Here is a 22,166-nt window from a genome sequence, read left to right on the forward strand (position 1 = left end):
ACTGGTGGCTATGTGGAAGTCGGAGGACAGCTTGCTGGAGTTGGCTAGTTTTCCTTTCATCAAACGGCTTCTGGAAACGGAACTCAGGTAGTCAGGCTTGGTAGCAAGTTCTGCTGCCCACTGTGCAGTCTTGCTGTTCTGAAATAGCACTTTAATCCAAAGTACAGATTCTGTGATGACTCTGAATGATCCTGACCAAACTCAGGTCAACAGACTTGGAGTCTGGACCAAACACATGGTCAAGGCATCAGCCACAGTCACAAATGTAAATTGCAAAGATGATAATCCAAAAATTATTAAATAATAGCAAATATCAAAATATCCAATCACCTAAGGCCACGGAAAATAGGCACGGAGCACCTGGGATCACATGACACGAAGGACATTAGAATGTTTAAACTTACTTGATTACTGGAGGCAGTGAATCAAGTCTGGTCTCTGGGCTCCAGGCTATGCCATCAACTCGGACTCCATGGTGAAATGTTCGTAGGGTTTTGTACTGAATTCCTTCAATGTCTGTTTCTTCCTCCTAAATGTATACAGTGAATGTTTTAATGTTATGAAGACAAATAATAAAATACTCTGAATTTCATCTTAATCAAAATTTATCATGAGGCACGCATATGCTTTGTGAAGATAACTAGATATTGAGATCATACTAGTTTAAGAAATTTAAAAGAGGGCTGGAGAGATGGCTCAGAGGTTAAGAGCACTGACTGCTCTTCCAGAGGTCCTGAGTTCAATTCCCAGCACCCACATGGTGGCCCACAACCATCTGTAATGAGATCTGGTGCCCTCTTCTGGTGTGCAGGCAGAACAATGTATACATAACAAATGAATAAATAAACAAATAAATAAATCTTAAAAAAAAGAAATTGAAAAGAATATTGAGGGCTTGAGATGTAGCTTTAGAATTTGTCTAATACGTACAAGGCCCTAGGTTTGCTCCTCAGTACCCTGGGGGAGGGGCAAAAGAAATGTAAATGAACAAACAAAAAAGTTGGTAAGCCTCAGTTACAGAGACAAAATACCTTTAGTTAAGTAAAACAAAACAGTAAACATGTTATACTTCACCTAGGAGACATTTTATTTTTAACAGTAAATATACTGTATAACAATTTTTTAAAAAATGAGGTTTTAAAAATCAGTTTTCTAGGTAAATGAGTTGTTATTTGTAGATTATCAACTGATAGAAAGGTAACTATATGGAAGATCCTTCGAATGACAATTCATGCTTCCAAATCAGTGTTATTTTCACACAGTATTATATATGCATAAGATGTTGTAATTCACTTGTCCCATTAGAGGCCATGAACAGTGAATTATAAAGGCATACTGATTTAGAATACTGGCATAATGATAATACTACATAGAGAACTAGGGAACCAGCCATAAAAAATGCCAAGCTTATTTCCTGGGAGAAAGAGGCAATGAGGGAAGACACTTAGGGGTCATCCAAAATAGCTGCTCATCTAATTCTTAGACTTGCAAGAATCTATGTTATATATTTCATTACATGTTTCACAGTATATTCTCATATATACTTATGCTGAATCCCAGGAGATGTATTGATTTTTCCAAGACAGCTTTTGAGATCCTAGTAAAGTCATTTCTCAGGCATCCTACCCATGTCTTTATAAATTCAAACACCATTTTAAAGTAACTTTAAATTTCAGGTAAACTTGAGTTAACAAAAAGATTTTGCATTAACCAAAGAAGTGAACTGAAATACACTTCTTGAGAAAAGGACAAAAACGGACAAATTTTACTACTTCATCATCTGTGTACATTACAACTGCTCAGCTGACAGACACACCAAGGCAGCACCACTAAGCAGTTTAAAATCAAGTCTAAGAGCCTAATCACAGCTGACTTCAGTCTGACTTAGCTCTAGTTTTCCATACTTTACCAATCTAAAAATGAATTTTTATATAAAAACGCACATTATTTCGCTACTGTAACAAGAGTGATGAAAAGCAGGTCCTGTATTTGTTACTCAAATTAGATATGGAATTATTGAGTGGTCAGAGGGATAATGAAATCATAGGGACTGCATAGACTAAGCTTTATGTATTAACAGGAAGCCTTGCCCTGCCCCTGGCGTTACTGGCTGTTACTGAGCCAGCCGATGAAAAGAGCAGTGTGTGTGTGGTATACACAGAGATGATTGCTATTTTTGGTTCAGTTCGGGGTGTAGGCAGTATTGTATAGGCAGGAAATTAAGAGACTTTGGAAAACTTGCTGTAATAGAAATGATTATACAAGGCTCCAGCAATTTGAGGTTGAGGAACAGCCCAGTTGGTGGAAGGGCTATTAAAGGATTTTAATGTGGTAGGCCTTTCTACCACACCCAGTTAGAGCCGCATGCAGAATTTCAGTAAATTAAAGCTGGTTTATCTAATGCAACTCTTATTTAGTGCTTTCATTTTGACTCAAACATCTAAAAAATTGTTAAAAAAATAATAGCTCCTTAAACACTTCCAATGAGAAAGAAATAGCTGCTTTTGGAAGAAGTAGATTCAGTAGTAGATAGGGCTATTAGAGTTCCTAACATTAAGGCAGAGTGTCTCCATGTAAATTCTACTTAATGCCCTAGTCTACCTCTGGAAGTGTAGAGAATAAGCTTAATTTAGTGATGGCAAACCTTGCTACGGCAGTCTCTCCTAGGTGAATGAACACATTCAGAGCGTATTTAGCAACCGTCTTGAAGCAACAACTGCAAACCACTGAGGTGGTAAGTCAAGCTTTGCTAGTCTAATACCTCTTCCATGATTTTTTTTTCAAACACAATATCTCCTTTTAATCAGAGTACAATGCTGAGAAATAAAGATTATTATATAAAACATTATCAATTTATAGAGAACTGTGCTGTCTGATAAGGTAGCTACTAGCCATATAGAGCCTAAAACATTTGAAATGCAGCCAATATGGATACTTACTTTATAAGGTATAAAATATATACAAAGATCTCTATTAATATAATATCAACTATAGAATAACCTTTATATTGATTATATATAGTTATTTAGTTACCTTAATAGTTAGAATATTTGCCTAAAATTAATCCTACCTTTTATTTTTATTGTATGTGAATGTGTGTGTATGTGCATGTGCTATCATGCACACACTGAAGCCAGAGGACAAATCTTAGGAGTTGGTTCTTTTTTTCCCACATGTTGACTCCAGGGATTGAACTTGGGTCATAAGAAGGCTTGGCAAGAAGTTCCTTTACCCACTGAACTCTCATGGCCCTACTTTCATGTTGTTATCATAACATTTAAACTTATGTTTGTGGCTCATATTATATTCTAACTGGATAGTATTCAATTAGCTCAGTTTGGCTCCCCATTGTGTTGCCTTGGGTTAATATTCAGGTGACTAAAATTTCTAAGTCCTAATTCTCCCTTCCCAGTTCTGAAGTCTATTGTCTTAAGACTTATAGTCACCTTTATTAAATTTTTGCTTGTTTGACTTGGTCCAGTCTATTAAACAATGTTTGGATCTGAACATAGAGTTTGGCATACAAATGGAACTTAATAAATACTTGCTAAATGAAGTTGGTTATCCAAAGGATTAAGGTATCTCTCTGTTTCATTTTCTCCACAAAAATAATGTACTTGCCTAAATCAGTGCTCTCATTCAAGCCCAACTGGAGACTTCTTTATTACTCAAGAGGGAACAAGCTGTGAAACTGTATCTTCATTTGGTCATTTATAAATGAGGCTTTTACAAGAGTGTACTGATTTAAGAATCTCTTTGGGACAGGGTCTTTACCAATTTTTTTATTTTAAAATTCCCTGGCCCTTAGTATACTCTTGACTTTTGGACAAACGTGTAACAATCAACTCGTATCTACTCATATTTCTGGTTCCTTAAAAGGACAGCATCAGATTCTGAAAACTGTTCTGCTGAAACTCAGAATTTTCTGTACTTGGTGTTTCCCGATAATCTTACAGTGAAGACTGGTTTTTCTGACAGGCATGGGAAAATTGGTTCCATTTATGTAATTTTTTCCTTACAAGGTATGGAATTGAGTGATACAAAAGTGATAACGTGAAGGTTCTAGGATGAGTGAATGGGAATGTTCAACAACATTTAAACAGATAAAAGAGAACAGTAATTGGTTTTGGGTCTCCAAGGGCAAACTAATGAAGACAAATTCTTCAGGATATGTGGACTAGTGACTTAATTTGAACAGAAATCAAACGGGTTTGGCAGAAGAAGAGAATAGGGTGTAGAATTGTTCTCCTTTCTTAGTCATGTAATCCCCTAAACGTCTTTGAAATAGAATGGAAACTCAGAGGAAACAGACATTCATATTCTGCTCTATCTCTAATGTTAGGAACAGATTGTGTTCATTATGTGCTAATAAAACAAACAAACAAAAAAACCCATTGTTTTTCCCTTAGATAATTTGGAAGACCTACTTTGTCGCTCTCACATATCTGCGGATCAATAAAGACAAGTCTTTTGAACGACACAAATATTTTATGTCTTCTCATTTTGTCAATTTCCTTTCTCCTTGTTACCTATTTTTTTCTATTTTTCCTTCCCCTAATTTTCTCCCTTCCTTTTTTCCTCCAGTACTTCCTAATTGAACTTAAACTAGAGGTAGACATATTTATCAGCATTTGGAAACGCAGTCTTATGTCCACATCTATTAATTTAGAAAGCACTAACAGTAATTAGGGAAAACTCAGTCCTACAAGATGGGCTGCTTAACTCTTCTGCACATTAGTGGCCCACATTAGAAGAACAGTTTTTAATAAGTCTCTCTTAGGACAATGCTACATTATTTGGCTGAATCACATGAATTGTGATTCTGATAGTCCAGCTGAACTTAGGTCAAGGGTCATAGAAACATAGTTCTGTAAATACTATTTTGGTAAACAAAGAATTGCAGAAACTTCAGAGGATTGAACCTTCCCTGCTGAGCGTCTCTTACACACAACCTAGGTTTCCCTTGAAAGAACATGGTATGGGGTCTCTTGGAAGCAATTTTTCTTTGGTGATTAAATACGAGGGTGTGACTGTCACTATTGCCCGTATCAACCACAACTAAAATACACATATGGGTTACAATGTGTTAAATATCTTCTGGGAACTTTCTATGTACTAACTCACTATACCTCACAAACTGTACTGAACATCATATTCCTCACATTTAGAGAAGAGAGGTTAATTATCTAATGAAAGTATAATGCTAATTAAGTAAGCCATTCAAAAGTAAATGTCTAGGCATTGTGGCTCCAGAATTCATAGAGGCCTAAGAACTGCTTGCTGTAAATGTGATTCTATACTTTGCTATTCTACATATATGCTATAAATACAGACAGCGTGAAAGCAAATTAATAGGAAAGCCGAACATTATGAAAGCTACAAACTCTTTGGAAGAAAACTTTTTAGAATTTCAACATCATCCTGTTTCCTATAACACAGTATAATGCAGGGAAATTTGAACTGGATTTCATTTAATTTGACTTTCTAATACATGTAAATACATGTGTGTGTTCAGTTACATAATAGCCTTTATAAGAATATTCTACTGCTAATCATTAGGTGAAAGAAGAGCTTCATACTTTCCATTTCCATCATCTATGTAATGTCTCAATCATGACTCCTGGGAAAGCCTTTCTCTGTGGATCGTCAAGTCATTTTTTTTCTTGTATTTAAGTGCAATGTACTTTTAAAGTTTAGCTTTGGTTTGTATAAATTTTGTTACTGATAAAATACCTTCACCATCACTCCTTGCAGTTTGTAGACTAACCTGAAATGTGCACATGCCAATAACCACATAATTACTGCCACCATATGCAATTAAATTTCCTGAATCTCCACTCTCAAAGGGGTTAAATTCTACCACATGGACATAATCTTCACAATCCACAGTGTAGGCAGCATTTCTTGTAGGATCTTGCTTCATCTTGTATCTCAAAAACTTGAGTAGTTGTAAGAATCAAATAGCTCTCTATTGGCTGTCAGGAAACTGTGGATCACAAACAAAATTGAAAACTGTTAGTAATTTAACAGAAGAATCAAAACAAGGCTAGGTATTGCAAAATCTGAGGTGGTACAAAAGAGAATTCTGCTTATATTAACTAACACACATACACATGCATACACACATTAATATATTCAGCGCTTGAGGGTTGAATAATTTTAATAAAAATAGATTTATAAAATTATTAAGTAACAGAGATACAGCACTATTTGTAGTTGGCATGTTTTACATTTTACTGACATTATCAATCCTAACAGTTCCATAAAAGCTGGTACTACCAATAGTCCCCATTTTGCCTAAGAAATTTGCCAAGTGGATAAATGGGGAAAGAATTTTAAAAACTTAGTATTTATCAGGCCCAAATGCTGGAGAAAACACAGATATACATACTTGCCTTTCTAAAGACAATGCTACATTATTTAATTATATGATTTTTAATATTCTAATTTGACGGTCTAGCTAAATTCCCACCAAGTGTGGGATGAACTGGAAACTCCTACCTCTGCCTAAAGAGACAAGGAGTCTAAGAGCCTTGAAGTAAGATATGGTCTAGGGATAGTTATAAATCAACATTAACCCATGCAATGAGCAGATATAAAATGCAGGATCTGGAGTAATGTGTGATATCAATGTTATAATGCCAGTCACAAGCCTCAACTTATTTGTAGCGGGATAGGTAGCGTGCACTGTAGAAACAGCGTTCCCACACGAGAATTAATAATTTAAATTTGTTGTTAATTAAAACGAGGAGCCATTCTAGGCTCAAAACGAACACATTAAAGTATCTTTGGAGCATCGGCTGAGATTCGGATGAGTCCTCCCCGCAGGGGGGCTTCTATGTTAATAACCTTAATAAACGAGCATTCCAGGCTGGACACGCGTTACGCGTGGCCAGCAGGCGAGAAGTCCACAGTGCAGGGAGGTACAGGACGTGCAAGAGAGTCGAGGTCTGGACGTGATGGCAACCTCTCACCTCCGGGTCTTTAAAGCCCGGTGTCGACACTCGCGGGGCCTCCCGAGGAGCCGGGGACCCAGCACAGTCCAGTCCCCCACGTGTGTCCCCACGCCTCTCCGGAGACAACCCACTCCCACCTCGCCAAGTCACAGGGAAGGCTCCCCGGGGAAGCAGCATAAGCTCGCGGGGACCAGACACCCCCGAGAGCTCCGTACGCACCGAAGGCAGGGAGGGAGGCGACCTGAACACGGCTCTCCCGGCTGGGGGCGGCCGCGGCGCTCGCCGGCTCTGCTTCCGGGTCGAAGGGCGAGCGCGGCGATTGGTTCCCGGGTCCTGCCGCGAGATTTGAATGGGCGCTGAGCTTCATTCAAACCTTCGCCCTCCGGCGTCCTGGCTGCTGCGCGGCTCCTCCCTCGGCTCGCACCCCCTTGGGCTCACCGGACTAGGTGAATGTCGCCTTTTCTCTGCCCTTCGGTCCCATTTCGGGGGGTAATTCAGGCCGCCGCTGCGTGGAGGCGTTTCGGTGACAGCAGCGGCGTGGTCCGTGCGGGGGCTCCGCCCGGACTCCTGGGTTCCTGGAGGCGGACTTCACGGGTAGCTTGTGCAGAAGGACCTGGGAGGTCGCCAGGGCTCGACGGTAGATGGGAAGAATGAAGCCCATTGAAATCCGCTTTCAGTCCCTTAGGCAGGCCGGCGACAGGCCAGGGATCTGTCTGGCCACACGACATGGGCAGACTCTCATTTCCAGAATTTCTGTCAGCTGTTGCATCCTTCAGGGGGACATTCAGGACCAGCCTAGGACAGTAACAGTGTCAACTGTCATCTTTTTATGGAGTACTTTCTAAGTGCTGGCAATAAGACCGTTGTGTATTTATTTGTTTCACTGATGCCTCATAATTCTGCTAAGTAGATATTACTGTCTCGTGTATGGACGTGAAGACATTTGTGCTCATCACGATGCACAGCTAATGCGTGGATCTGGTGGCAGGGATGCTGGGCAGTGTCTGCCTCTCTCACTTTACCTTCCAGGGACAATTTCCTGTCTCAGAATTTCTGCTCCAGTTCACCTTGAATCCAGTTTTAAAACAAGAGTCCATTACTTCTGCCTCTTTCTACCTTTGTTTTTCTATTTCATCCTCTCCTCCCTCTTCTTTCCTCACTCCTCTATATAGTGCACATTTTCCATGTTAGTGTCTCATTAATTCTTCACAACAGACTGGGAGATAAGAACAGAGGGTAAGGCATAGTCCTGGTTTCTGTGTGATAATACTTCTACTTGGGCAGCCCTGGAAAAGCTGGGCTACAGTAGACGTTGGCAGACCGGCCGCAATGCCTATTTGTGAATAGCCAGTTCCAGAGCTAAACATCGTTTTACTTGTTGAAGTGGTCGGTGAATAAATGAAAGGAGAAGATTTTGTGACTTCTGAAAATAATATAAAACAGGTTTTGGTGTCCAAAAATAAATAAAATTTTAGTGGGGTCCGGCTATGTTTACTTGTTTGTGTGTTGTTCCTGGCTGCCTTGGTATGACAAGATCAAGGTACATGGTTGTGAAACAGACTGTATGGCCGGAATGTCTCAAATATTCATTATTGTAGACTCCTAGACAAGACTTCTGGCTTTCTGACATTGGTAGTAATGCTCTTTCAGTTTTAACTCAAAACAACTTAAAAGCTCATGATGCAAGAACATAACAAATGTGCTTGGCATTGCCATAAAAGCTGTATATGCAGTTATGTCTTGCTTTTCCCAAAACTGTGAGATACGAACTTTTTTTGTTTTCACTACAAGAAGGTTGGGGCAGGGAGAAGTGATGTAAGTTGGCTGAGATCTCATAGCTTAGTAAATGACAGAGCCAGGCATTCAGGGTGATCTAGTTCTAGGTGAATTTTTGTTTATAGAAATCTAAACATATAATATCTTAAAATAATACCAATAGGTAGTCTTTTACCAAAAATTTACTTCAAGCGAACTAATCATATCACTGATGATAGCGCATGCTTTTATTACTTCTTAATTTTTTAAATGCATAAGTGTGTTATTTTTAAGAGAAAGAAAACTCTCAACAATGAAGATTACTGATTATGGTCATCTACTTTCTGTTTAAATTCCATCACAGATTATATTATTTCACACCTGACATGTGCCTCTTTGAAATTGGACAGGTCTGGGATACCTACATCTATCTTGCTGCACTATTCACAGCCAAGTTATGTGATAATGTAGATACCCATCAAGGAATGAGTAAGAGCTGGGGAGGTGGCTCAATGGGTACAGCACCCGCTGGACAAGTATGAGGACTGGAACTTAAATCCTCAGAACGAATATAAATGCTGGTGTAGTAGTCTGCTTGTACTCCCAGTGTGCAGGAGGTAGAGACAAATATATGGAGCGAGCTGACTAGCCAGACTAGCTGATATGGTGAGCTCCGGGTTCAGCAAGAGACCTTTCCTTGATGTAGAAGGTGGAGATCTTCTTCACTCAGTATCGACCTTGGGCCTCCATACACATGTACTCACATATAAGCAAGCATACACACACAGACATTTAAAAAAAGATGAATGCCATCAAGAAGAATGAGAGTAGAAAAGGGACAACATAGGTTTGCTATCTAAAATAAACACATCACATCAGATTATTTTGAAAGGGTTTTGTATGCATCCAGGAGAAGTGATGAAATACAGTGATTTAAGTGCCCAGGTTTTGGGCTTACAAAATCTTGGATTTCTGCCTTTGGCTATTTACTAACTTCGTGTGGTTGGACATTACTTTCTTCATGTGTCAAATGCAGATAATTGTAGACTGACATCATTAGGACATGTGAAAATTGAGCAAAGTAATTAATATTGAACATTTGAAAAGCATCTGGCATTGGGTAGCTTCATGTGTTAGATGATATATGGATTATCTATTTGCTGTGTAACAAAACACCAAAAATGTGGTCACTGTAAAATAACAACCAAGCATTTGCTTAAAATTCTGTGGATCGGCTGGATCGGTTGATTCCTCTGCTTGCCTTGACAGAGAGAGGTGACTAGTGTTGCTGAAGCTCACCGTCCATGTTGATTGGAGTCTCCATAGAAGAAGGTGTCTTCTTTCATGTCTGTGAGTTGGTATTAGTTGTCAGCTGAAATACCTTATGTTTCTCTCACATGTCTTCCTCAGCAGGTTAGCTGGGCTTGGTGTAGCAGGCCCAGGACAGCAGGAGAGTGAGAACTCCCCAAGACTGGTGCTTTGCTAGAGAACCAGGAAAGTCAGCGTTTAGGTGTATAGTTGTGTTTGTGAATTACTTTAGCAAAAGGATAAAGATGGTATCAGTGAAGGGGAAAAAGGTATGTGAATGAAGTCCAGGGAGGCCAAGCTTCTAAATGTCCTTTTGTTAGAGTCACAAAATCATACATGTTGTCTACCAAAGAAAGTTATTAGAAACTCTGCCAGGGTTTTTACTGGACTTATAGGCATGCCCTGTCCAACATGCACCAAAATCTCCATACTCAGAAGGAAATTAGGTGTTCCTCATAAAACATATATCGTTTATAAAAACAGTTCAGCACAGTCAAACACTCTTAATGGAAACTGCTGAAAGTACATCTCTAGATCCCTGCTGTATTAACTCTTTTGCACAAACCTCTTAAGGCTTAGCTTAGAAGTCTCATTATCTTATAGTCTTCTAGTTAAATCAAGTCATAAGATGTTCCAGATTCAAAGGAGTAGAAAAGCAAACCACTTTTGGGACAATACAGGAATGAGAGCCTCCTCCCCCGACTCTCCACTTATAGTACTATTTTTCTCAAAATAACTATCTTAAAATACAGATTTAATTACTGATGTCTGTGTCTATAATTATAAATTTGCAGAATTTGCATGTCTGTTTTATGTGAATTCAAAATTGAAGGTTGGATTTTTGTTATTTCAAAAGATTTGGCTTAAGAAAACTAAAGTAGAGGAAAATATGATTGGGTAGAAATTGTATTATTCTGTTTTCCTAAATTTAATTAAAAGCAATCTTGGTAAATATGAAATGACCTCTTGTTCACTACTTATTTTTTTTCTAACCATGCTTGCTTACACATGTTAAATGTTAATTTCCAATTAAAACAAGTCATTTTAACATTGTATTCTGTTCTACTTTAAGAGAATGGCTGCGCTTAATCAGATGTCTGTCTTGGATATGATTAAAGAGTTTAGGAGGAATTGGCGTGCTCTTTGTAACTCTGAGAGAACGACTTTATGTGGTCCAGACTCCATGCTCTTGGCATTACAGCTTTCCATGGCAGAAAACAACAAGCAGGTTAGTAAACTATATTTAGTTTAACTTTTTAAAAACTGAATTTCACTTGACGCCTATTACAATAAGCTTCAGCTTAGGTACATCATTTTCTTTGCAGTATTTGCCTCCTATCACAGGCTGTTTCAGAGATGCTTCTGCTTATCTGTCTCAAATATTGCAGCTGGAATTTTTTGAAAAAAATAGCCTATGCATCTGAAATGATTTATTAAATTATTTCATGTGTATAATTTGAACATGGAATGTACACATTTGATATTTAATGAAAAAACATAAAGATTAAATCTGAAACTCTTATGGTTATATGTATTCCAATTTAATAGTTATTCCTTTGTTTTCTAAAAGAAGCTCTAGAGAAGCACATATAATTTTTATTCAATGCAAAGTATTTTATGTCTAGTTTCAGCACTGTTGTTTGGGTTATGTACTCTTAATCAGTTTAGGCTGGGCAGTGGCAGTGCATGCCTTTAGTCACAGCACTCAAAGGCAGGCAGATCTCTGAGTTCAAGGCCAGCCTGGTTTATAGAGTAAGTTCTAGGACTGCCAGGGCTACACAGAGAAACTCTGTCTTGAAAAACAAACAAACGAAAAATCAGTTTATGCATCAAAATCATTTGGGAGGCTTTTTTCTTTTTTTCAAAAAAAAAAAAAATACTAGCTCATTGGAGCTTGGTGGCATGGGCTTGTAAACCCAGCTACTCATAAGACAGACAGCATGGTCAGAAGTTCAAGGCCTATCTGGACTAAAGAGTGAGTTCAAGGCCAGCCTATGACTTGGGCCTTTGGGACTCTGTCTCAAAATAACATATAAAAAAGGGCTGGAGAAAGCTCAGTGTAGAGTTCTTCCCTAGCACACAGGAGGTGCTATTTCAGTCTCCAGCACTACCAACCAACTAACCAACCAACATCCAAAAAACCAGTCTTCAGCACTACCAACCAACTAACCAACTAACATCCAAAAAACCAGTCTCCAGCACTACCAACCAACTAACCAACCAACATACAAAAAACCCAGAGTTGTTGCCCTAATCCAGTCTTCACTGACCTGCTAGAAACTATCTTTTAGACAATCTCTACAAAGTGATTCTTTTGGAGGGAGCTTTGGGCCCACTGACCTTCCGCCAGAGATGGCTGTGGGTTAAATGCAGGCTAAGGTGGTAAAGAAAGGCTTCTTGTGTTTAGATGGATCCTAGATAGAAAGAGAGGAAGATTTAGGGAAGGGAGAAAAGAAAGGGAGGGTTTAGAGGAGGGGGTAATCAGTTCTGAAGTAGAGGTCAGGGAGATCACGACACTGGCTGGACTGTGGAAGAGTACATTGGCTTCAGTACCTTGGGATGGATAGTGAAATGACATTCTTATGAATTACTTTAATCTGACATATCAGTAGTTTCCAGACTTCTAGTTTCACAGACCAATAAATCTTCAAAAGGTATTAGACATTAACAGAAAATAAAAACCATTTAGGAAAAAGGAAAAAAAAAAACAGTTGATATATAATATGACCATTCTTTGAAAAAGGAAAATTATTTTAGCACCTAAAAATTGGGATGGTTATAGTCTTATATCAAAGGATAGTGTGTTAGTTACCTTATTTTTCTGTCATTATGACAAATACCTTAGGGAAATAAAGGGAGAAATGAACTTGCTCTGACTCATGGTTTTCAGGTCTTAATTCAGTCCTCTGTTCTTGTTCCATTACTTCAGGGTACATGGTGAGGCATTGCATCCCAATAGTGAGACTGTATGGTAACCACTACTCGACTCATGATAGGCAGAAGGCAGATAGAAAGGGACTTTCAGATCATGCCCTCAGTGACTTATTTCCTCCATCTTGGCCTCATTTCCTAAAGTTTCTAGCACCTTCTAAAGTAGTGACACATATTGGAGGCCAGGTGTTCAGTGCATAAAACCATGGGAAACATTTCATATTCAAATTCTAACAGTTTTGCCTTTACATGGAGAGTTGGAAGTTTTGCTTATTTAAATCACTATATAGATCATTTTGAATGGAGAAGAATTTTGGCAACTTATATCTTATGTATTTGTTAAAAATATTTATTGAGTTTTTATTATGTCTTAGATATTATTATAAACATTGGGAATACAACAATTTAGAAACTCCCTGATTGTGGTAGTTTGAATTGGTATGGCACCCATAGACTCATGTGTTTGAATGCTTGACCCATAGGGAGTAGCACTCTTAGGAGGTATGGCCTTGTTGGAGGCAGTGTGTCACTATGGGGTGGGCTTTGAGGCCTGGTGTGGCTCACTCTCTTTCCTGCTGCCTGAGGATCAAGATGTAGAACTCTCAGCTCCTTCTACAACACCATGTCTGCCTGCACGCCACCATGTTTTCTGCCATGATAATAATAATAAGCCAGCCCAATTAAATGTTTTCATTTATTAGAGTTGCTGTGGTCATGGTTTCTCTTCACAGCAATAGAAACCTAACTAAGACACTGATGTTACAAAGTTAATATTGTGGCAAAGAGCAGCTACTACTCAAAACAGGAGCATTTTCAATCATAATAAACGCTGTGGGAATATAAAGACGGAAGCTAAGGAGTAATAGGGGTTGAGGTGGAGAGGTTGTGGCAGTTTTAGAAGCAGGAAAAGTTTCATCTGGAACGTACATTAGGACAAAGATGGGCAGTTTCACACAAACTGCTGTAATTAGCCCCTGCTGTTTCCCAAATGTGCCAGGGAATCCCCACCCTGGGGGTCCTTGCATGTCCTCTTCTCCTTACTCCTGCTTCAGCCCAGCAGGCTGCAGGCCTGCATTTGGAGGCACAGCTCTTTATTTTAAGCATTGACTGTGTTCTAGGCATTGTGTTAAGTGTTGGAGTTAGAACGGTGAGCTGGGGCATTGAATCCTGCTTTGTCACTCAAAGGTATAGACGACGTTATGCAGATAAATTCAAATACTAGTTGAGAGGAGTACATGGGGCTCTGAAACCAAGAACTTGGTTTGGTAAGAGAGACAAAGGTGGAGATAAAGGAAGGAACAGGATGGACTACGTAAAGGAGTAAGGGGTAAGACAAGGATGGGACACCAGCATGTGAAGTGCTACCCGTGAGAGCTTAGAAATCCTAAAGGGACAGGGCAGCTGAAGAAGTGGGTGGTGGTGTTTGCATGTCCAGCTCTTCTAGTCTTTGTTTTTAGCCATGGTTGTTCAGGGGTAAATTGAAGTGTACTTATTTTACTTAGTGATTTGGAAATAAACGTTAAATTGATGGGAAACTGAAGGAATAGTACATTGATTCCCACATACCTTCTATTTCAGTTCACAAATTACTAACATTTGCTGTTAGGATATTGCGCTGGGCCAGGGTATCCCACGTGCAGGGAAACATGCCAGGCAGATTCAGCGGCAGACAGTCACTCATGCCCCAGGCACTGCATCCACATGGAAATAAGTTTATTATAATAGAGAGATGGAGAGAGAGAGAGAGAGAGAGAGAGAGAGAGAGAGAGAGAGAGAGAGAGGAAAGGGGTCAAGAGTGCACACACCTCCTGGGAATGGAGAGGGGGAGGGGCAGTTCTCTAAGGGGACTTTACCTCTGTACACTGGGCGGATTTCCAAGGGGTGGGTCAGAATACTAACATTTGCCACATTTACACAGTCTTTTAAATGTTACGATATTTGGCACTTAATCTTAGTGTTAGTCTCTTTTGCCTGTGTATATTTTGATTATTATACTTTAAAGATCATTTAGTAAAATTGACTGTAGACCCTTGTTTTAGTTACTTTTTGTTGCTGCGATAAAATGCTGTGACCAGAAGCAATTTGTGAAGCATTTATTTTGGCTTATGCTTCCAGAGGGGAAGTCCATGTTGGCAGCAGGTGGCCTGAGCAGGACGCAGAGAGTAAAATGGAAGTGGAGTGAGGCTATCCCTCTCAAAGTACATCCCCAGTGGCAAATTTCCTCCAGCAATGCTGTAATCTCCTAAAAGTTCCATAATCTCCCCCAAAGAGTGCCACCAACAGGGGACAAAGTGTTCAAATGCATGACCCTAGGAAGGACATTTCTCATTTAGAACATCATGACTTTTAACAAATTTTCACAATCCAAGATCATGGAATTGTGTTAGTATGTCTTTATGTATGTCCTTTATTGTGAGCAGCCTTTCTGTCCTTTAGGACAGATACTTCTGACGCTTGTAGGACTAGCAGTCCCTCAATACTGAATTTTTAATTGTTAACTTGTACATAGTAAACATTTTTGAGTGGAACAACTTACAGATGATGACTGTGTTCCTCAAAAAGCATTGCCTTTGGAGGATTGCATGATGTCATGTTTTCCCACGATGGGTGATGCTCATCTCTTATTGGAGGCTGGTTGATTTAAGTCTGTTCATTCAGTACATCAGTTCCGGCAATCACTGTCTTTTTATTGTCTCCATGGCCTTGCCTTTTCATGTTTTAATTAATTAATTAAGGTTTTTCAAGACAGAGTTAGCCCTGAAACTTAGCCTTCCTGAAACTTGCTCTGTAGACCAGGCTGGCCTTGAACTTAGAGATTTGCCTGGCTCTGCATCCTGAGGGCTGGCATTAAAGGTATGAGCCACCACCACCCAGTCCCTCTTCATTTTTTAATATGTATGTGCACATGTACAAACATACAGGTAAAAATACTTATATGCATATATAGCACTATATATATGAATATAAATACACATGTATATACAGGTACTTATATTCTTCTTTATGAATCATTTGATAGGAAGTATCAGACAGCTTGAACTTTTATTTCTAAAAACTTCAACTCCTATCTTTCATATCTAATGTTATTCTGTTGTATGATCACAACATAGTTGTTAATTTCAGAAAATTTTACTATGCTGATATTCTACATTGAATTTAGTGTCCTCTACTAGCAGAAAAATAATTACTGGGGAAAGTAATTACTGAGTGAAGAGTACCCAAAAAAGACACAGTACTGAAGCTACTTCCAAATCACTTCTGTGGAATCTTCCCATCACATTCTTGTGGGAAGAATTTTTTTTCCTAGTGGTCATAAAAAGACTGCTGATTTTTAAGAGGTTTTGGCTTTGTGTAACAAAGTGGATGGAATGGCTCTCTCACTCATCTGCCCACCTTTCTTGGGAGATATTTCCATCTTTATCATCTTTATTTCTTTCTTCAGCATGTTACAGTTTTCATCGTAGAGGTCTTATGCTTCCATGATTAGGTTTATTCTAAGTTACATTGGCATGCATGTGTTTTGGGGCAGTTGTGAATGAGATTGCTTCTCCAATTTCTTTCTCTGCAGGTTTGCCATTAGCAAATAGGAAGGCTACTAATTGTTTTAAGTTTGAATCCTGCCACTTTGCTGCAAGTGAAAGAGCTTTCTGATGGGATTTTTAGGATCTGTTAAAATATATTTTAGTTGTTATTATTATTTGTGTGCATGTGTGTGTGCGCACTTGTGTATGTGTATGTGTGTGCAAGTGCACTTGTGCCATGCTGTGAATGTGGAAATCAATCTGTTCACTCCTAAATTATGGGTTCTAGGGATTGAACTCAAGTCATCAGTAGTGGCTCCAGGGTATTTTGTTTCTGTTTTTGTATAAAATCATATCATTGGCAGATAAGGACACTTTGACTTCTCCCTTTGTAGTTGTATCTGTTTATTTCCTTCCCTTACTGCTCTAGCAGAGACTTCAAACACTGAATTGAGTGTGGAGAAAATGGATACTCTTGTCTGCAATTTTCGTGAAAATGGAATTTTTTTCCACCTAGTATGATATTGTCAATTTTTTTGTATACTTTATTTAGTATATTTATGTAGTCTTTATTATGATGAGATGTTCCTCATGTCTCTCTAGTGCTTTTATCATAATGAGATGTTGGATATTGTCAAATGCCTTTTCTGCATCTAATGAGATGCTCATGTGATTTCTGTCCATGGGTCCATTCATGTGACATAGTCCACTTACTAACTGCTTCTGCTGAAGCATCTCTGAATCTCTGGAATGAAGCCAACTTGACTATGGTGACAGATCTTTAATGAGTTTTTTAATTCTATTTGTAAACATTTCATTGAGAAGTTTTGCATCTATGTTCATCATAGAAATTGGTCTGAAATTTTTTTTTTTTGTTGTTGTTGTTGTATCTTTTTTTAGTTTTGGTATCAAGATAGTATTGGCTTCATAAAAACAGTTCCATCAACTCCTTTTCCTTTCAATTTTATGGAATAGTTTGAAAAATATCTATGTCAGTTCATTAAGTTCCGTCTTGAATTTGCAGTGAATCTATCTGGGCCTGGGCTTTTTGGTTGTTGAGAAATCATTTTATTGCTGCTTTATTCTCCTTGTTTGCTGTAGATCTATTTAAAATTGCTTATCTCATCTTTGTTTAATTTTGGTGGGTAATCAATTTCTTTGAGATTTTCTAGGCTTGTGGAATGTAAGTCTTTAAGTTATATCCAATGACTTCATTGCCATCTGTTGTAACATTTCCTTTTTTATCTCTAAATTTATTAATATGGGTCTTCTCTTTTTGTTAATTTGGCTAAGAGTTTTTGAATATTTATCTTTTAAAAAGAACCAACACTTTGTTTCATTGATTTTATGCATTTAAAAAAATCTTTCCTTTTCATTCATTTCTGCTCTGCTTGTAATTATTTCTGTTTCTTGCTTTTGGGTTTGGACCTTTCTTGTTTTCCCAAGTCCCTAACATGCACTTTTACTTCTTTTTTATCTGGTTGGTGTTTTAGTATCGGTAGCTCTAACTATAAAGTGCCCTCTTAGGATTGACTTCATTGTATCCCATAGCTTTCACTGTGCTGTTTTCATAGTCATTCCTTTCTAGGCTCTTCGGGGTCTTCAGTAACCTACTCATCATCTAATTATGTGTTCAAAATGTGTGAGGTTGTATATTTTCTGTAGTTGTTCTTGCTGTGGATTTCTTTTTTTGTTTCTGTGGTCAGAATATAAAAGTTATTTCAGTGTTCCTTTATTTGCTGAGATTTGCTTTGTGTCCTGTTATGACTGATTTTAGAGAAAGCCTCATCATTCTGCAGTATTTGGATGGAGTGTTCTATGGATATTTGTTATATCAGTTTGGTTTAAGATGTCATTTAACTCAGATGTTTACTTTTTTGTCAGGTACCTTGTCTATTAATAAGCAATAGGGCATTGAAATAATCCTTTATTATGTTTGGGGTTAATCTCTGTCTTTATATATAGTAGTACTTGTTTTATGAAATTGAATGCATATATGTTTAGTGCATATAGTTCAAAATATTTAAGGAACATTCACACTGCTTTCCTATAAAGGGTGTACTAATTTGCATATCTATTTAGAATATAGCAGTTCTTCTTTCTCCACATCTTCAATATTTCTTACCTTTCATCTCTTTATAAATAAATAATTGAATAAATAAATAAATGGTTAAAAGCTGTGAAATACCTTACAGAACATATTCAAACACTAAACATACAAAAAGATGTTGAACATCATATGTCATTAGAGAATTAAAGATAACAAGATACCACTCTGCACCTATCAGAATGGCCAAAATATAAAAGATTGACATCAAATGCTGGAGAGGATATCCATCTAGGCTCAGGAAACATGTCAGAAGAAAAGGAGGAAAGATTGTAAGAGACAAAATCACAGATTTTGCTGTGAGATTGTGTCTCCTAGAAATGTCAAAGGCTACATCTACAAAGTCTTACCAATATGACCTGAACAAGGACAATACCAATAGATTTGCTAATGTGGAGTGGACAGAGGTCACTAGGGCTTCAATCTTAGACAAAAACTGCAGGCAGCTAAGGAATGCTGAGAGTGGGAGAAATAGTCAGTTTCATAAAATGGTCAGTCCTGAAAAGATATGTACAGGTAACATAATACAGAATGAACAGGTTGTGTTTATATATTTAGGAACACCCACCCACCCAGCCACCCACCCCCACCCCCACCCCCACACACACCTATACACACGCTCTTATGAACAATTAAAAAGTGAAAGAAAATGGTGGAAGTACATTTGGAGGAAGGAAAGGGAAGGGGGAGATGAATAACATTTCATCTTTTTTGACAGCCTTTCTAAAAGATGTGAGGTGAAATCTCATTGTTTCAACTGGCAATTCATTGATTAGTTATTCTGAGCAGTCTTTCATTTTCATTCCCATTCTGGGATGATAGACAGGGCTAATTGCCCAGCTTTACACAGTGCTGGTATTCTAGCTCAGGTCCTCACCCTTGCATAGCAAAAGCTTCAACCACTGCTGCATCTCCTCCATCTACGCATTGGGGACCTTTGACTTCATGCTATGGCAAATGTTTTTTACTTCACTGGGGAGCAGTTGCTGTTTGGGCCTTTTCTTTAGAAATGGCTTCAGAGTTTGAATCCGTCTGACAATTATTCTGTAATAGGATATTTGTCACCTTACATAAGGTGAAATGTGGTGGTATTGTGTTACCCAAAATATTATGTATCCTAATAAACTTATCTGGGGTCAGAGACAGAATAGCCACAATATTAAACATAAAGTTTAGGCAGTGGTAGCACACGCCTTTAATCCTAGCATTCCAGAGGCAGAAATCCATGTGTTCAAGGATACAGCCAAGCATGGTGACACACGCCTTTAATCCCAAGAAGTGAGCCTTTAATCCCAGGGAGTGATGGCTGAAAGCAGAAATGTATATAAGGCGTGAGGACCAGAAACTAGAAGCATTTTGGCTGGTTAAGCTTTCAGGCTTTCGAGAAGCACAGTTCAGCTGAGAGCCATTCGGATATGAGGACACAGAGGCTTCCAGTCTGAGGAAACAAGATAAGCTGGGAAGTTTGCCAGGTGAGGTTAGCTGTGACTTGTTCTACCTCTCTGACCTTCCAGTATTCACCCCAATAACTGGCCTGAGGTTTGATCTTATTAATAAGAACTTTTTAAGATTCCTGCTACAGTGAAAGCATGTTACTTTTGTTTCATTGCATGAAACAAAGGTACTTAATAACTTTGTACAAAGCAATTATTAGAGTACCCACAATAAACTATTAGATTCAAAGATGACCTAACACATAAGAATAAACAGGTTTAACATTATACATTTACTGACCACCATTTCAATAATTATTTTACCTTGAAAGGAAAAAGAGACAAAAATAGATGTACAATCTTATTTTATAACCAGAGAAACAGAGTTGGGGTATTTTACATAACCAAGTTCACAGAATTAATTAACCAATGCTCTTTTCTCTAATGGTACCAAATGAAGTCAAATTAATTAAAACTTTAAATTTTACTTAAAAGTAGAGCCATCCTAAATTAATTTTGATATATAATCAGAGTGCAAGTACTCTTAAAATATGTGACTCCACTAGATAGTGTCCTCTAGGTATGACAGGTAAACTGCACCCAGAAATCTCAACAGTATGCTTGCCTGAATGTGACTTGCATAATTACAGCTCTGACATAGTGTGAATTGAGGAAATTCCAAAAGTCTCTTCCCTAGATGGGAAGTCAATGGCTTTTAAGAGAGGGACAATCAGTATTCTTCAGGGGTGAGCTTCTGCACAGTTTGCCCTATACCAAGTGGTTATCCCTGGACATATGTACATTCAAACAATGCTAAATGGACTTATTAGGTTGTGTATACATATGTATGTTACCTTAGGGTTTCTGTTGCTATGGTGAAACTGTAAGTGTACTAGAGAAGTCTCACAAAAGACCACCATCCACGTATGCAATCAGCAAGTGTGTTTATTATCTTGAGAAAGATTCCAGCATGCTGGGGCCAACCATTTTACACAAAGTCAAAATGGTGATGACCTCAAGAGAGACATGTGGGCTCATTTTAATCACAGTCAAGGGGAGTTCCTAGGGCAGCTAGGTAATTTCAGATATGATTGGCTTAAGCAAGTGGCAGTCATATTACTACGTTCTAATTGGCTGGGGCTAGTCAGGAGCTGGTTAAGGCTGCCGCCTTTTCCATTTTGGGGCAGGACAAGTCCCAGGCTTTGTCCTTATTTGGCTATTTCCTTGAGCTGTTGTGGCTCAGGCTGACTATGGGGGCTGGCTCAGGCCTGGTATAACATGTAGCTGGCCTTCTTGTCCTTGCTGTCAGGGATGTTGGAGATTGATTGTCCTTTGTTCATGGCACTTCCTCAGAAACTGCCTGCTCAGTTCCAAGAAGCAGGGACAGAGGCCTAGTTCTTAACTGAGTTAATTGGGCAGGCTGTCATGATATTTGCCTGGCCCTCTAAGAAACACCATGATCAAAAAGCAAGTTGAGGGGGAAAGAGTTTATTTGGTTTATACTTCCATATTGCTGTTTATTATTGAAGGAAGTCAGGACAGGAACTCAAACAGGCTGGTGTGGAGGGCCCCAAAACAGCTTGCCCACACAGCTGCCATGACAGGCTTAGGGGCCTAGACACAGCTTCTGTGACAGGCTTACTGGCAGGCAACACCCAGATCCAGGAAAAGCCTTAAGCTGATACCACCCAGAGATCCACCCAGGGATGAGGAAGTACCTGACATCCTAAACATTGCAACCATTAGATAAGTGGCCAGATGTCCCTGAGTCTAGCACACACCTATTTTTGTTTTACAGATACCCCTAGACGATTGTCAGCTAATCAGGGCCCTGAACCCTGGAAATCCCCTCACCCCAACCTCTGCTATGATAAAAACTCTGCCCCACCTGAGCTCAGGTTTCTCTGTCTGTCCGACACTCAGAGCCTGAAGATAATAAAGGCTCTTTGCTTTTATATGCGGGATTTGGTCTCTGTGGTGGTCTTTTGGGGATCCCCGAGATCTGGGCATAACAGGCGGGAACTTGGAAGCAGGAGCTGATGCAGAGGCTATGGAGGGGTGCTGCTTACTGGCTTGCTTCCCATGGGTTGCTCAGACTGTTTTCTTATAGAACCCAGGACCAGCAGCTCAGATATGGAACCACCCATAATTGGCT

General features: G+C 38.9%; 2 protein-coding genes across 2 annotated transcripts in view; one reads left to right on the forward strand and one right to left on the reverse strand.

The window, feature by feature from the left end:
- Positions 1–7,302, reverse strand: part of Nup37 (nucleoporin 37) — a 33,628-nt gene extending 26,326 nt beyond the window's left edge. Inside the window, exons 1-3 of the mRNA XM_059245412.1 lie at positions 7,176–7,302; positions 5,768–5,986; positions 405–529 (exon numbers count right to left, since the gene is read on the reverse strand). Of these exons, the coding sequence (XP_059101395.1) occupies positions 405–529; positions 5,768–5,923 (281 nt within the window). The 5' untranslated portion in view covers positions 5,924–5,986; positions 7,176–7,302. The remainder of the gene's footprint in view (positions 1–404; positions 530–5,767; positions 5,987–7,175) is intronic.
- Positions 7,303–11,094: 3,792 nt separating this feature from the next.
- The window catches only part of Parpbp (PARP1 binding protein), a 54,067-nt gene continuing 42,995 nt past the window's right edge, over positions 11,095–22,166 (forward strand). Inside the window, exon 1 of the mRNA XM_059245237.1 lies at positions 11,095–11,247. Coding sequence (XP_059101220.1) covers positions 11,095–11,247 — 153 coding nt within the window. The remainder of the gene's footprint in view (positions 11,248–22,166) is intronic.

The sequence above is a fragment of the Peromyscus eremicus genome, chromosome 18 (genome assembly GCF_949786415.1).
Source record: "Peromyscus eremicus chromosome 18, PerEre_H2_v1, whole genome shotgun sequence".
In the NCBI taxonomy this organism is placed as follows: Eukaryota; Metazoa; Chordata; class Mammalia; order Rodentia; family Cricetidae; genus Peromyscus; species Peromyscus eremicus.